The sequence below is a fragment of the Schistocerca gregaria genome, chromosome 2 (assembly GCF_023897955.1).
Source record: "Schistocerca gregaria isolate iqSchGreg1 chromosome 2, iqSchGreg1.2, whole genome shotgun sequence".
In the NCBI taxonomy this organism is placed as follows: domain Eukaryota; kingdom Metazoa; phylum Arthropoda; class Insecta; order Orthoptera; family Acrididae; genus Schistocerca; species Schistocerca gregaria.
This window is the reverse complement of record NC_064921.1, coordinates 751,254,648-751,271,192: the sequence shown is the minus strand read 5'-3', so window position 1 is coordinate 751,271,192 and position 16,545 is coordinate 751,254,648. Positions and strand designations below refer to the sequence as shown.

At 37.7% G+C, this 16,545-nt stretch overlaps 1 protein-coding gene across 1 annotated transcript in view; it reads right to left on the bottom strand.

Moving 5' to 3' along the window:
* Window positions 1–7,268: 7,268 nt before the first annotated feature.
* LOC126334933 (NFU1 iron-sulfur cluster scaffold homolog, mitochondrial-like) overlaps window positions 7,269–16,545 on the bottom strand; it is a 29,869-nt gene continuing 20,592 nt past the window's right edge. Inside the window, exons 5-7 of the mRNA XM_049997675.1 lie at window positions 13,079–13,182; window positions 11,593–11,709; window positions 7,269–8,305 (exon numbers count right to left, since the gene is read on the bottom strand). Of these exons, the coding sequence (XP_049853632.1) occupies window positions 8,198–8,305; window positions 11,593–11,709; window positions 13,079–13,182 (329 nt within the window). The 3' untranslated portion in view covers window positions 7,269–8,197. The remainder of the gene's footprint in view (window positions 8,306–11,592; window positions 11,710–13,078; window positions 13,183–16,545) is intronic.

Sequence of the window (16,545 nt, the reverse complement as noted above, 5' to 3'; positions counted from 1 at the left end):
GAGGCCCACCTGGCAGAATTGTCGCGGTGCGAATGGGGAAGTAATGCCCGTGGCGGGGGAAGTGCGGTAGCCTATCAATCAGTGATTTTACGTGGCCAGTTACTTTGTTGGTAGTTAAGCACACTGGATTGGTATTAGACTACGCTAGTCGCACATTAAGCTTTAAGTTCGGGCCGGAGGAAAAGATAGCGCTGTGTGCGTGTGATCGTTCTAACTTGGTTAGTATGGTCAGCAATAAAGCCAACAGGTTTGAGGTTAGTCACCTTCCTGATGATCGCGCGGTTCGGTTAATAGAATTGTTAGATGAGTTACCTGACGTGCTTTCTGAGAAACTAGGTGTAACTGGCCTCATTGAATGTCACATTCATTTGTATGATGGCCTATCGGTTCGGCAGTCGCCTTAGAGACTTTCCCTTCCCAAAATGAGAATCCTAAAGCAAAAACTGGACACTATGTTGCAAAATGTCGTTACCAGACCGTCAAACTCATCTTACGCTTCACCAATATTTATTGTTCATAAAGCCGGTAGTAAAGATCATAGTCCTGTAGTTGATTACCGGTTATTGAATAAGAAGGTTGTGTTGGAATCCGTTCCCTTACCCGAAATTCATAATTGTTTTATGTGGTTTTCCAGGGAAAGATGGTTCACTGTTCTTGATCTTAATCACGCTTATCATTAGATTGCCCTTCATGAGGAATCCAAACGTGTTACCGCATTCTGCGCAGACTGGAATCTCTTTTAATTTAAAAGAGTTCCGTTTGGTTTGGCTACTGGGGCCGCAGTATTGTCGCACTTGTTGGACTGTGTTTTGGGAGATTTAAAACTTAAGTACATGTACAACTATCTGGATGATGTGGTGTATAGCCGAACCTTCGATGAATATCTTCCCCATCTTGAGCAGGTGTCGCATAGATTTCGTTCGGCTGGATTGACCGTTAAGCCAGCTAAGATTTTTCTTGCTAGACACCAAGTTTCCTTTTCAGGCCATCTTGTCTCAAGGGGCAGAGTCAGAATTGATCAAGAGCAGACCAGTGGGATTAAGAAATTTCCGCCCCCACGGAAAAAGAAGCAGGGGGCGCGTTTGATTGGCATGGAGAATTATTTTCGTAGGTTCAGCCCTAATTTCGCACAGTTGACTGCCCCTCTTAATAACTTGCGAAAGAGCGGCCGAGAGTTTACCTGAGTAGACAGCCAACAAAGTGCTTTCGAGCCAATTAAGACCACCATTGCGATCCCTCCCGTTTTGGCAGTTCCTGATTTGCAGAAACGTTTTGTAGTCCAAACCGATGCTCCCAATGCTGGGATAGCAGCCGTGCTTCTTCAAGAAGATCAGGGCGTAAAGCGCCCCCTTGCATTTGGTTCAAGGAAGCTCACCGACCGACTCAGAGTTAAATTATTCTGTTTATGAGTGTGAGTCTCTTGCAGTGCTCTTCGCCTTGGAGAAATTTCGATTTTATTTAGAACATCGGGAGTTCGACCTTGAAACTGACAATGAAGCACTGAGGTGGGTCCTAGCTCGATCTTGAAAGACCGGAAGGATTGCTAGGTGGATGGTCCGTATTTCCGCCTTTCCTTTTAATGTGCGTCATATTAAAGGCTCTGACAATCAGGTAGCTGACGCCCTAAGCAGAATGTTTAGTGAAGACTTTGAATCTCAACCAAAGCGAGAGCATGACTCGTGAAGTCATGTGGTGAATAGTGTCCTCACAGAGATCCGTCTATTATTCATTTACCTTAAAACCAAGCAGAATGAGGATCCGTATTTGGGTCCGATCAAGGGAATAGTCACTACTGGCGAAGGCCTGCCCAGTTACTCCTTAAGGAATGGGGTACTCTGTAGAGAGGCTGGTAAGCCTGGAGATGTTAGGGTTTGCTTACCACTTGATTTAGTTTCACCTCTCTTTCAATTTTTCCATAATTCTGTACTAGGAGGGCATCTTGGCTTCTATAAAACTTTGGCCAAGGTGTGGGCCCATGTAACGGGGCTTTCTCAGTACCGCAATGTGCGGCGGCTCATAAGCCAGTGTGACAACTGTAGGAGGAGTAAGGCCAGTTCTCATGCCCCTTTGTGTCTACTTCAATCTCAAAGACAGCAGTGACTGATGGATAAGATTAAGATGTTTATCGACTTTGTAGGACTTATGCCTAGGACTAAGGCAGGGTAACGTTATATCTTCATTGCTGTAGATGATTTTTCGCATTTTGCATGGTTGCACTGCGAGTATAGCCATACATCATCTGACTCATATTTTTTCATGGTTTGGGCTACTGAAACAACTTGTTAGTGATTATGCACCTGCCTTTGTACCAAGAGAGTTTAAACACTTTTGCTTCCGTAGTGGAATCAGGCATATTACGACTACCCCTTTCTATCTGCAGGCATCCTTGGCAGAAAAGATTAACCGTAACCTAAAGGCAGCACTTATAATTTACCATACCAAATCCCCCAGTCGCTGGGATACTACACTCCCGTGGTTAAATTCCACATTCAACATGGCCCAGCATGAAACTTTTACGGCAGTTCCCGTTGAGTTAATGTTGCCATATCTGGTCAATTTGTCTCTCTCCAATCTTTGGCAGATAAATGACTTGTTGCCGTTTTCCATTAATCCGGATACCCTTAGGGAAAATTGGCAGTGTGCTCGAAACAACATAGAGTTAGCCTGTCAGCAAGTCAAACTTTATAACCAGGGCAGAAGCATTTTTCAGCTAAAACTGGGGATAAGGAGTTTATTAAGAATATTGCTGGTCAGAATGCTTGTGGTATTGGAATTCGTATATTTGTACAGTGTTACTTGGGACCGTATGTCATTACCAGGGTCATACGTCATGTTAATTTGTTAGTTAAGGAGCTTGCAATGGGCAAGGTGTTCAGAGTGCACCTTAGTCAAATCAAGCCTGTCAGATAAGTCTCCTTCCCTTCTTTCAGTTGTAGTAAGACAAAAAGGTGGTCTGGTCAGGTTTCAGCGGGGGAGGTTAAGCTGTGGTGTGCCTTTTCTGGCACACAAGCTCTTTGGTATGACACTATCGATTACCTGTCTGTACTAGGATCTTTGACATTGTTGTAATCTCGGGGGTGTTTCACACTCACGGCGGTCGGTTGGACTCGCTACGAAGCACAAGGACATGCTTGCATGGACGAAAGAGGAAAACATGCATACTCGGCCAGCAGTGGCATGGCAGGTCAACATCGTAAGTCGGTTACGAATTTGTGATGGACCTGCCTGATGTCAACTCTGGACGCTGTTCATCAGATTGCTTTGGTGCCTGTTTTCTTGTAGAGAACCATCCCTGAAGACCATCTCGAACAATGCTCTCCATCGAAAATGTAGAGTGATTTTGGTGCCTTCATTTTGTTGAATGATTTGTGTTGCAGTGAGTGTACTTGTTGCTTGGTTGCACTAATGTACGTATTGTTGAAGTAAGATCAGACGGCAGAGTGTGTAACCGCATGAAGACCAGCAGTTACTATTTCTTTTAAAAAATCTGCTGCTTGGATTACTATTAGGAAGCTTTTTAGCTCAAAGTATTTTTTTTTTTTTTTTTTTTTTTTTTTTTTTTTTTTTTTTTTTTTTTTTTTTTTGCAATGACCTGTATTCTGTAAAGGTACTCATTTATATGTAGTTCCTTTATATATGTGCATTTATTTGAAAGCACTCACTCACTTTTTAGTAATGGCCCGTATTCTGTAAAAGACAATCATTTCTACGCAGAACTTAATATGCATGCATTTATATGAATGCACTTACTCAGTATTAGTAAAAGTGCAATTGATTTTTCATTTATTGGTGTTTTTTATTGACCTCTTAACTTATATTGATTGGTGGTGTGTTTGTGTTCCAGTTTTCTGCGAGTTGGGGTGTGTGGGAGCGGCGCCACGTTCTGCTTCGGTGCACAAAAATTGTGATGTGCCGTCTAATGGGAAGTGATTCCCAGTTGGGCCGCGGGGTTTAGGTGTTGTTTTGTGATTTTTGTTTGCTGCCTTGCTTGATATTTGGGTATTGTCTTAAAGATGTCCACGTGTTGATTGTGTCTTAGCTGTTTTATAAATATTGACTTTGAATAAACTGTTAATTTATTGATTTGGTAGTTGTGTTTAAGGAGTGACATTATAGAGGCCTTGACCTTCCATGCTAAGTGTACCCCTCATCCCGACTTCATAAGTCACAGATAGTTTTCTTCAAATTTCAATTATGAATAATTGACGAGTATATAGCGGTAGCTGAAAATCTTGCAATACTGGTACTAGAACCCAGGTTTTCGCTTATTGTCACCTATAGCATTAAGCTATTGGAGCACGCTTCCAGGCCTAAGACTTTTACTGAAAGCAATGTCTTCCCATATTTCACATAAATAATTCAGTCTCAGAATCTCATGACGGTTTCTTATATTATTAAATACGTTCAAAATATTAAGTTGCGATTTTTAACTGGTCTCGTGAATGGACACATTTCCATTCCAGATTTTATTCAGACCTATGACGGCCAGTGGTAGCCTTTTTGGGTGCTAATAGGAAACAGCCTCCCCAAATTCAAAACAATACTGAACTGTTCATTGACCATTCACATGTACAGTGGATTCTTGTTAGTATGTTTTTAAAAGGGCCACATATTTTGAATGTGATGATCAGGAAAACGTACCACCAAAAAATACTCAGTTAGGTAATAATTTGATTTTTTTTTGGCAGTGAAAATGCGTAACTGAAAGGCACATTTGAGGTTACATGTGACCTCATAACGACACACTTCCTGACAAGGTATATAAATAACTTTTAATTCTAAAGATGCATTTTTGAGAATACATTCTTAAAATCATGCACAGAAACTCAAAACGATGCATTAGTGTATGATAAACACAAATATTTTAAATATAGTGACATTGGCAACATTCAAGCTGCCAGATGTTTACACCTAAGCCAACAACTAATTGGAATGCAGTACATTGTGACGTGAGAGCGTAGCCTCTAGCCTCCAAAATACAATCTCTTATTTTAGGGACATATCTAAGAGACTCCGGTACCAACATTTAATTTCATTTTGAGTCGATTTTTTTATATGTGAATATGTACCTATCTTTACAGTGTTAACATCCCATTACAGTTTTACAGCGGATGACAATACCAATACACATGTGCAAATTGTAAAGCATAGCAATATGTATAAATAAGCCACCTGGTTTATAGAGGGATACAACCACCTAAAACAATTTCAGTGAATAATATCAACCTGGCATGTGATGATTTTATTTATTCACAAAGTGGGGCAGAGTTTACACAGATGTTCTTAATACAAAGGAACATTGTTCATCACTTTTCCCATTAGTGAATCACTACCAATAATATAACTTGTCATTGCTAAAGCCATTCATATACTGTACATGTTAACCTAACTACACTACAATGCGTAGAGCTGTGTTCACAGGCATTTGAAGAACATGTCTGAATTTTAATATTGTATTGTCGATCTTCGTTAATGCATTCAGCACTACTTCATGAACTTCAAAGCTTAATACATAATGTGTAATTGTGTCCATGGCTTCTGTGGATTTCGACACTGTAGGAACTGGCAAAGGATCTGTTTCACCCTTGTCTTTACTTTCTTGTGCCTCTGACATCTGCCCCTGGAACACTTCATCAGTTATCCATGGACTGTCAAATAGTAACACCTTCCTCACACTCAACATAAGCATTGAAGCTAAGACAAGCAGTATTTTTATCTTGCTCTATTATTTGCTGTCATTACTCAGTTGCAATTCCATTGTTTTCTGATGTGATGTTTTCTTCTGCAATTTCATTATTTTCTGATGTGATCTCTCTTAAGTGCCAGTATCCAATTAAAGCCAGCCTTCTGAAAACAATCTAATACTGTGCTTTCCTGCACGGAATCCCACACACATCTTACAAAATATATAGCATCAAAGAATGTCACTTTTTCTTGTTGTACTGTGAAGACAGTCCAGCATCTTATGTACAAGAATTTGTCTATATTTTTGTTTCATACACTTTATAATGAGTAAGTCACGTGGCTGAAGATGGCTTGTACAGCTGACAGCTAAAAACATTGATTTATATTATGAATATATGACATGTCTTGAGGATGTGTTGCACAATGGGCAATAATGAGGATGATTTTCCGGTTTCCGACATCCAACCTCGTATCCCAAGCACGCAAATATTCTTCAAATATACTTGCCGTTATGCATGCTTTTATATTAGATGTATATCTGTATAGGAATATCCGCAGATTTTTGGAACATCGTGAACTTTTTGCCTTAGCAAGTACTGGTGATATCAACTTTTCTGTTTCACTTTCATTGCAACATAACTGAATGTTCTGCTGTCATTTTTCTCCTCTGAACTCTAGTGTTTTGTCAGGCAGGTGAAAAAATAGGCCCTTTTCATCAGCATTAAAAATATCGTTGAGACTACCCCTCAATGATAGATGGAACAGTATTTTTCAATGACTCAACAGTTTCAATATCACTTTTCCAGCCTCACCTGGACCACATTTTCACACTAAACTGTGTCGGCTCTTAAAACTTTTCATCCAACCATTGGATGCTTTGAAATTTTTTGAGTCCCAACTTTTGTGCCAAATATGCATCTGTAGCAACAAACCACAACACCATTAACAGTAATGTTTGCTACATAAGCTTGCTTAAACAATGTCAGTAGGACACTTTCCAGTTCTGGAAACTAACCATCACACACATTTTCATTTGCTGTTTCCTCCTTCCAGACACACAGTTTCAATTATTTTTTGCTTGCTCACTATCACGTTTACTGGCGATGCAGGAATGTTCAGTTTTCATGCATTTTCAACAAGGTTAATGTGTCGATTTTTGTCCACTTCCTGTATAATATTACACTTTTCGTTACTGAACTGCTTCACTACCTTCTTATCCATGACATAGCAGTACATTTTGTACAGTAGTGTACTGTACTGTATTTCAGTGTGTCCTAGTCAAATTGGTCATTTCTACCACAGCTTATGAAGTGCACAGTGACCGGCACTGAGAAATACCACCAAATTTCAAAGCACTAAGTGGGAAGAGAGAAAATATAAACGAGTTGTGTTAAATGCAACTGGGATTGGAACTTTCAAAAATGGACATATTATTCAGAAAAATATGGTAAAGATACTACCAAGATTCCACTAAACATGTAGCATCAGCCATCAATCAACTAAATTTCCTGCTTAACATATTCTGAATCTTTTCAAAAATTCTTTCAGTATTTGTATCTCAGATTTTAAAAATTGCATAGATGTAGATTTCATGTAGTATATTTACAAATATTTATCATACAGAACAAATACTTTATACATTACTAAAAAGAAAAGCTATCAGTCTTATTTAGGTTTCACACACAGGCAATGTAAATGTTCAAACCATGTATTATTCAAAAAACACAGAAACCAGTGAAGACAGATACATGTCTCTTCATTTAAGCCTTTTCCATTTGGTACATCTAATTTAATTACATCATCCTGTACAGTGTGTACAGTTTACAGACTAATCCAGAGTGTAGACATTTAAGAAATGAAAATTGCTACCACAAATCATAACATGATTTTAATCTCATTTAATTACGAAATGAAATAAAAATCCTTATTTTTTCTTTGTTTTTATTCTCTTTACATAAGAGAAAATCCCAGATTGTATGTATCCAGACATTCACTAGAATGACAAAAAGTAATATTACTGATGTATGACAAAATGCAATATTACTGCTGAGCTATTCCTGTAATTTCTGGATGCACCAATGCTTTATAACTATCTGGCAAGATATAGTGACAAGGAACGCAATCGCAAGTAACAGGCACGGGCCTCATTATAGTGATTAGAATATGAAATAGCTTCAAAAGAAACCCGCTGCAGAATATGTGGTGAAATGATTAACAGCATACATAATGAATAGTATGAGATTGGATGCATTTGTAATTTACAAAATGGATTTCCATTAAGGAGGAAGTAATAATAAGTTACATGCACAGAGAGATTAAAAAATTGAGTTTTTTTTTTTTTTTTTCTACACATCTTTAACTCGTATAAGCAAATTTCAGTTCAAAAATGTAGTACTCAACAATACAAAATGTCATGTTAGTGAATACATGACACAGTTGCTATAGATTCTCTTATGTACAGTGACACGTAAACTTATTTACAAAAAATAAATAACTAGTAAAAACTCCTTTCCTAATTCTTATTTTCTGTTTCTTTAGCACCAATCTTCTTTTCAAATTCTTCAAATTCTTTCTTTGTCATTATCTCAATCTCATCTTCCACCTGCTCAACACCAAGAACCTAGAAATAATATAAGTTTTTATCATTTTTTCACAAATTTCATGTTATACTAAACATAAGAAGTGAAAAAAAATGAAGTCAAAGGAAGAGATAGACATTTTCCTAGCCTCGAACCTATTTAACACCATGTCTTTAACAATTTGTGACAATTAAGTCACAAAATCCCATCCATCCCTGACTTTTACAGACACAATTATTCAACCTCATGTAAAAGAAAATGTAAAAGAACATGTAAAAGAACTAATTCAAAAAATATATGAACTAAAAACATATACTTTCAAAAAGTTGTTTTCTGTACACACAGAACAGAAATCATAAATAGTTTGTCAGCTTCTTCATGCTCACGTCAGTCATGAACATATTTATTGAAAATATACTGCCATATTCCTAGCAACAAAAACTACTATGCACAGTATTAGTGCTATGTTTTCCAAACAAATCAAAATATAAGCACTGTTGCATGTGCAGAGCTATTGCAAAAGTAGCCATGGGTGTTAAAGTGTCAAATGTTATTTTTATGGTTCATCCTTTTGTTTTTTTATAGAACTGTACAGAGCAATTTGCAGTACAAACAATACAAAGACCGTTGGATTTATCACATATCATTGTATCATAGATAAGTGTACACTGAATAAGGATAAAACAGTAGTAATGAACTTAGTGTAAAATTATAATGAGCTACAGAAAAAGTGAAACTATGACAAATTTCTGAGCTATTTATGGCAAATTTCAGTTATTTACAGTGCAATAACTTTTATGCCAATCTCGGTGTTACTTTTTTCACCAAATTAGGTACTACTTTTTCTGCCAACTTTGGCATTATTTGCTGATGATTTTTTTCTTCAAGTATTTTTTTTATTTTCCCTTATTTTTATTGTTTTGCAATGTTGAAAATAAAAACGTAACAATCAATTTCAACTGCTGACATCACATTCATTATCCATTACTGGAAAAAATTTAATCTTATTAAATATTACCAATTAAAGGAAAAACAAGTACACAAAGAAACACTGTTGAAAATTTTTCAAAATAAAGCAATGTCATAATTCTGAAGTTTTTTTCTGCAGCATTATGCTGCTGATCTGGGTCAATATTTCATAATAGTGTAAAAACAACCACATGGAAACCAAACCTCCTTTAGCACAATGCCATACATTTGACAAAGTCCATATTTTTTGGTTGGATGCAAAGTTGCTTTCAGCTAAATCCTAAAGGCAGTTGCATCCCTTCTGAATATTGACAATGCAGAGACCTGCCACTCCAAGCACACATAAGTAATAGGCTCTCTGCCACCTCATCATTAACTGGATGCTGTGGATCATCATCCTAGGGTTGAAACAAGAATCTAGGCCCTAGGACTGAACACAAAGTCGCACACATCTGTGCCCATAAGAGTACAGTCTAATTTGGAGATATGATCTAGTGTACCTCAATGTTCCTTCATCTCTGCTTATTATATTTTTCTCTTCATATTTTTCACCAAAACCTTACTGGCTTCATATCGAAGATTCATTTCCCACAATAATGAACCCATCTTCAAGTTGTTTGAATTTGGAATAGAAGTGGAAGTTCTAGTTTCCAACATCACAGTTCCCAACAAATTCGAACAAAAGTTAAGTATTCTGGTGAAATATTTAATGTCGTTCGTCAGTTGAACTGGATATTTTTCTAGTGTGCAGGTTTAAAAACAAAAACCTGCCAAGATTTACAAACAGTTGAGTGAAGATGGCATCTGCTCTGTTCGCTTATCTCAGCCAGCTATGACATAGGGCACAGTAAGTTATGCAAACGACAAACCAACAAAAAATGTTATATCAATATTTACTCAATATTATTTTCACTATTTTCTGGCGTGAAGTTTATGGTGACAGGCAGATAACTGGCCTACCTAACCGAACAAGTATCGAACTAATTTACATGCCTGAATAGCTGAAGTGTGGTTTTTGTACATATACTTGCATACTACAAAAAATGCGGTTTAATCAACACACTGCATTGAAGATATCACTGAATTCATGGCTTTTTGATATGATCTGTTGTGCAAAAGTGTCAAGAAAGGCAACATTATGGATGTAATGTATCAGAATGAAGTTCACGTGCAATATGTTATTTTTGACTCGCATTACTATCTTGAGCTTCAGTTGTCTTTTATGACACTGTGATTCAGATTCCCCATCAAACTGCAGTATCAATAAAAAGTCTGAGATACTGTGGCTTCCAAGTAGATACTATGCATCGTAGCTTCACAGACAGTGCAAGCCAAGAGTACAGCAGGTGTGCCCTCTGGTGGAGATCCCCACTTAAATATGCACTTGCCATCAGACACTGTCACTTGTCAGTATCACTTGAAGCCTTCAAGCAGCACCATTTGATACAGTGTTTGACTGTTGTGGGAGTTATAGTTTCTCTTTCAGTGGAAGGACTGGAATGGGGTTCATGCAGCATTGTGTTGCCATCTGATGAGCTACTTGAATGAGAAGCAGCAGCAGTAAGATCTGCTAAACTGACAATGGCTCAGAGAGAAATGTGTTGATCCAATGTCCCTCTATATTGCACACAGACAATCCCACTAACTGGAGATGACACGGCAGTCAGTCATTCATACACATTAGTGGGAAATGTAATAAAAGTGGAATGGATTATGGCAGAAATGTTTCATATAAGATGGCTGCTTTGAAAACAATAGATACAACACCATATTTGATAAACTTTTCTTGGCTGAAGATTAATTGGTTGCCTGTTTTGTGAACATAATTAATTTTGTAAATTTCTAAGTTGTTTATTTACTATACTATTCAGCAGAAGTTGGATATCACTCAGAACACAGAGATGCAGTGAATGGAGGAACCAACAGCATTTCCGAATGTCCAGTAATGATGAAGTTCACGTACTGAATGGCTTGTTAGAAACAGAATCCACAAAAAAAGCGAAAGGTAAGCACAAAAGACCTGTACAGAGCGAACACTGAAAGGGAGGAAACCGTTCCACAATCAACAGTCAAACACTAAATCAAATGGTCCAGTATGAAGGCTTCAAGTGATAAATGGCAAATATCAGTATGTGATTGAGAGAGCATATTTAACAACTGAAACACATTCAGTATAATTCCTGTCCAAAGCAACTAAATCTTTTGAAAAGGTGTGAGGAGGGGGGGGGGGGGGGGGGCAAGGCAAGAGGCGAAACAGAAAGAATTGAAAGCAGCAGCAAAAAATTATAGCAAACTGTTAGTAGTTTTCAATTCATGGCTTTCAAGGTTGCATTCATATATGCTGGGTGTATAAACTCACCTCTGGTATGTAGAACTGTAACATATTCTGAACACCATTTCGCAAAGTAACAGAGGAACTCGGACAACCAGTGCATGATCCTTGCATCTTCAGCTTCACAATTCCGTCCTCAAATCCCTGCAACAAAATATATGAAACTTAACGAGATTCTTAAAGAGCATGAAACATAGTATCTGATGCTTGCACATAAGATACAAATACTCTATGCATCAGCTACGCTGCAGAGGGCTTTATTAATATTAGCTGTACTAGGAAATGCATCTCCAGATAGTACATAGGCCTACAGGGAAACAAATATTTGTTTAAGTGAATTAAATATATCTGCACTTCATCATTACAACATATTGCTATTACAATACAGCTTCATCATATTTCAATCATTTGTCAATAATGACTGGTGTCTGACATTTATTTTGTAGGCTTGATTCCCACTGAAACAAATATTGATGTAGCAAGTCCAATGAGATTTTTCAAACTAATACTTCTATATAATACGAGCAGCTCCAGTACTCACAGACTGCCAATGAAATCACTATTAAGTGAAAGGTATTTTGCTCTCTGTACAGAAATATATTAACTCGTCTCCTATCCCCGTGAGTAACAGACAATCTTGCTGAGTGCCTTAAAAAGAGATCTCGGTCCTTGAAAATCTATAGGTTATCTGTTAACTGGCAGGATATAACTCTTTTATTCTGGTAAGGGATGAGATCGGAAATAATTGGCAGTATCCGCCACAACAGCCGGAATAAAATAGTATCAATTTTCTGCTCTGCTTCTTTGTACAGGAGTTGTATCTTATGGCAAACCATCACGATTTACATCAGTGATATCCATATCATCAGATACATAAGATAAATCTTTAGTAAATTGTAGGACCTGGTACTCACAATGAAGTTGACACAGGTACAAACGCACACTACAGCAGTTTCATTGCTGCCCATCAGCAAATAATATTTAAACATGTGAGGTTGAGCACTAACAGGTAGTAATTTGATGCTACACAACTCTATGTCCTTGTGCAGAGGTTTACAGTTCATGGCTGAATAGAAGATTTTGCTTCCACTTATTTGACACGAAAGCCTCTTCTATCATTCCTCGCAGCTTCAGGAATTCTGCCTATCTTACAGTGGACAAAAAGCTACAAATAGTGAAAACACAGTTTTCTTTTTTTCTCTCCTCTCAAAGGCCAACAAGTACATTATTCCACAGTCATATCACTAGAATCAAATAATTTGACCGTACTTCTAAAGCCACACAGAACAAATCAAATGAGATTACTGCATAATAGCTGCAAAACAATCTTCCCTCTGAAGTTAGTCTGATTATTAACATGTTTTAGTCCGAATCAATGATCCAGAGTGTGACCTAGTTAATATAACTGTTGAATGAGTTTACCAATTAACAAAAACTAATAGTAGTAAAAAGTCTAGATTATCAAATGTTCCTCTTACACCATCCAGGCAGAACTGAAGCTAATTTTTCTCACCATAAAAACAATATCTCCACCATCTTCCTGCACAGTAGGGCGAATTCTTGTATCCAACAGTTCTTTAATCATCTGAACTGTCTCGTCATCATCATCAGATATCTCTGAAAAGGAGAACAAATTACTGAATTACAATCCAAAAACTGAAACACTAATTCAATATGAGATGTATACAACCAATGTTTAAAACTGAATTAAATAGTGCAGGAGAAAAAGGCATTCACCATTGTGGCTGCAGCAGAGAAAATGAGCAGTACAAGTGATTTAATATACTGAACCAATGATTCTGAACTTTCTACAGTGAATTGAAAGAAAAAAAAGTGAAATACACAATGTGATGTAGTGGTAGGATACTGAACACACACTGTGTAGAATGGCAATTCAAATCCCTACCCAGTTTTTGATATTTATGTTTTCCATGATTGCCCTGTGTCACTCCATGCAAATGCAAAGACAATTCCTTTCAAAGGACATGGCCAATTTCCTTCCCTATCTTTTCCCCAGTCCAAACTTCCATAAATCAAACTGTCAGGCAGGACCTGTCTCAGGACTTGACATCTTCTCTTTATAATTTTTATTAATGATCTTAAATGACATTCAAATGAATCTATCAGTTATTCTTGCAGAAGGTAGCTGTATTCTTCGTGCTAATTAGTCTAGTCAAGAGCTACAGAACATGATACCAGTCAAAAACCACAACATCATGAACTGATTGGAAGAAAGGCTAGGTTTTAACATTCAGTTGACAAGGAGGAAATTTATATACATGGCACATGCTATCTCTGAATAAGAATGAGGAAGAAAATTGGTCCTGCGCTTCCAAAGGAACCATTCCAGTATTCACTCTCAGTGGTTCGGGACACCACAAGGAACCTTAAACTGGATGTCTGGTCAAGGCTTTGAATCCAGTGTCTTGGCACTACACAACCTGTCTCAGTGTGAATGGTTGACAACAATCTGTCTGTTGAAAGTGTTATGACTGACATTGCTACCTTATAAAACATAAATCATTAAGTTCCTTACAGTATAAATACATCTAAACTGAAATAGTTTTTGTTGACTCAACCTTTTCATTCAATTGATGAGTTTATAAACAAGAGTTTACCAGTTATCTGATATCATGCACAGCTTATGTTTCTGAACTGTTGTTAAAGTACTGAGTATATGTGACCATTGTCATTAAAGGACTAGACCAGTTTGTTAATTTTATTATCATATTTGTTATTCTTTACTATCATATTTATTGTCTGGTTGTTAATGCTTATGAATTTTTTGTCATATAACACATCATCATATTCTGTGGAAGTCAACTGTGGATGTTTGTTATAAATGTTGGTACATAACTAAATACATATAAAATTTTGACATATCCCACAGTTATGATCAAAAATGCTTTATGGATCATAAAAATGCATCCAACACACAAATAAAGTACTGTGGAACACAACATGGAACTCTTAACTGACACGTTAAGTAGTATGCGCAATTCATTTCATGTACTTAAATACTTTAGGAGTAGGGAGGCGACTCACCGACAACTAGAAGCATTCAGTCATAGACAGGGGCACACAAAAAGGAAAGAAAACTTTCCAGCATTTGGAATAAAGTTTTTCCCAACCTACAGTGCACACATGTTCTACAAATTATGTTACTGAATAGAAGCAGTGGCTTAATAAGAATGACATTCGTGTTCTACAGAACAATGAGAATGGTGAAATAATTGTTACCTTATGAGACACGACTAAAGAGTCTTTTAGAGTCTTTACAATATTGTACAAGTATATTGCACTATTTGTAGTGGAAGTTTTGAAAGGTGAGGTCTTCACTGACTGGCCATGAAACTTCTCTTTTTGCCTTTTATTATATGCTGACATATATTTAAATTTTTTACTTTGATTTCTTAAGTTCTCTCACACAAGTCTGGCCTCGGAAACCAGCTTTTGTGTGTGTGTGTGTGTGTGTGTGTGTGTGTGTGTGTGTGTGTGTGTGTGTGTGTGTGTGTGTGTGTGTTTCTACTGTAGAAGAGATGACTCTGTGGCTGAAAGCTCAAATGTATAGCAGTCTTTTTTATTGTGCCTGTCTGCTACTCAAGATCTCCTCTATATAGTGAGGAACAATGTCTCCTTTGCATAATACTGCCGTTATTATATCCTGGGTTTTCCATTGTTTGATATTTATAAGTTTCTAGTATATACATACATGGAAGTGGGAGAACCAATAATTTTCAAAATGGGGACTGCAAGAACCTGTTTCTCGAGCACGTTGCAGTTCTTTTCCGAGTTCGGTGTTTGCCCATCGGCCCCAGCAATGAGGCAGCAGCAGGATCCCTGTCGTGAAGTCTCATGGAGGGGACAGGGTGCAGAGCAGCCAGGTATCTGGGCTGTCAGACAGAGCACAGAGATTCATGGCCTGGAATGGTAGCACCATTGGTGCGGTGCTGATCAGTACATATTGGACTCTTACTATGGTCCCGCTGTTCGACAATGACGGGCTGGTCCTGGGGAGGTTGCGGAGGAGAGGGTAATGCAATTGCTGGGCACTGTCTACCCAGAACGAGATCTGTTTCTGTGTCACATACGGTATGGAATAGGGTTAGTGATGGAGATCCATCTGCAATCACGTGGCAGCGGGTCAAACTGCAGTCATCCTGAAGTCGGGCAATGTCCCATGCCATTGAAAATGTGGGAGTCTAATGACACAGGAGCAGGCACATGGTGACAAGTGCTTCTGTCAGTAGGATACCAGCCATGGCTGCTAGTGCTCTACATACAGCAATGGTACTGCCATGGTTTAGGCCACTAAACCTCTGATGCCATATATCTGGAGCTGCTTCAACAGTATGTTGAGGTCCACAATGTTGAAGGCATTACTTATGTGTTAAGAAAATGCCAGTCATGTTTTGTTTCTAATCTGCTGTTTATAGGGAATTTTGTATAAAATCACAGATGGCACTACTTGCCAATTTATTTTTCCTGAACTCATGCTTAGTTTCAGTCTTATAAACAGGAACCACTTGTGAAATTTTTAGACAGTTTGGAAATGTGCCTGTCAGAAGAGAAGAGTTGACAATACCTGCAACAAGCACTCAAATGTTCGTAACACATTGCTTTATGATATAATTTGGAATACCATCAATTCCCAATGATACTTTCTTAAAAAACAGACTGAAGAGGGACAAGGGTACAGTTCATTTTTCTGTTTGTTTGTAATACCTCTTATGGCTGATATTAAATTATGCAAAGTAGCACATAAAAAGATTTGCAGTATGTTTAGGATCAATAACTGTCTTGTTCTCATGGTTGAAAGCAACATTTTCCATTTAGGGCAAACTTTATTTGCTTCCTTCCTTATTACCAGACTGCTTCGATTTTGGTTGAACAGTCCACAGGTGTACTGCCGGTCCATTGTGTCCAAGAAAAACAATATTTCAGCGATTAGACATGTCGCCATTGTCAGGTGCACTGACA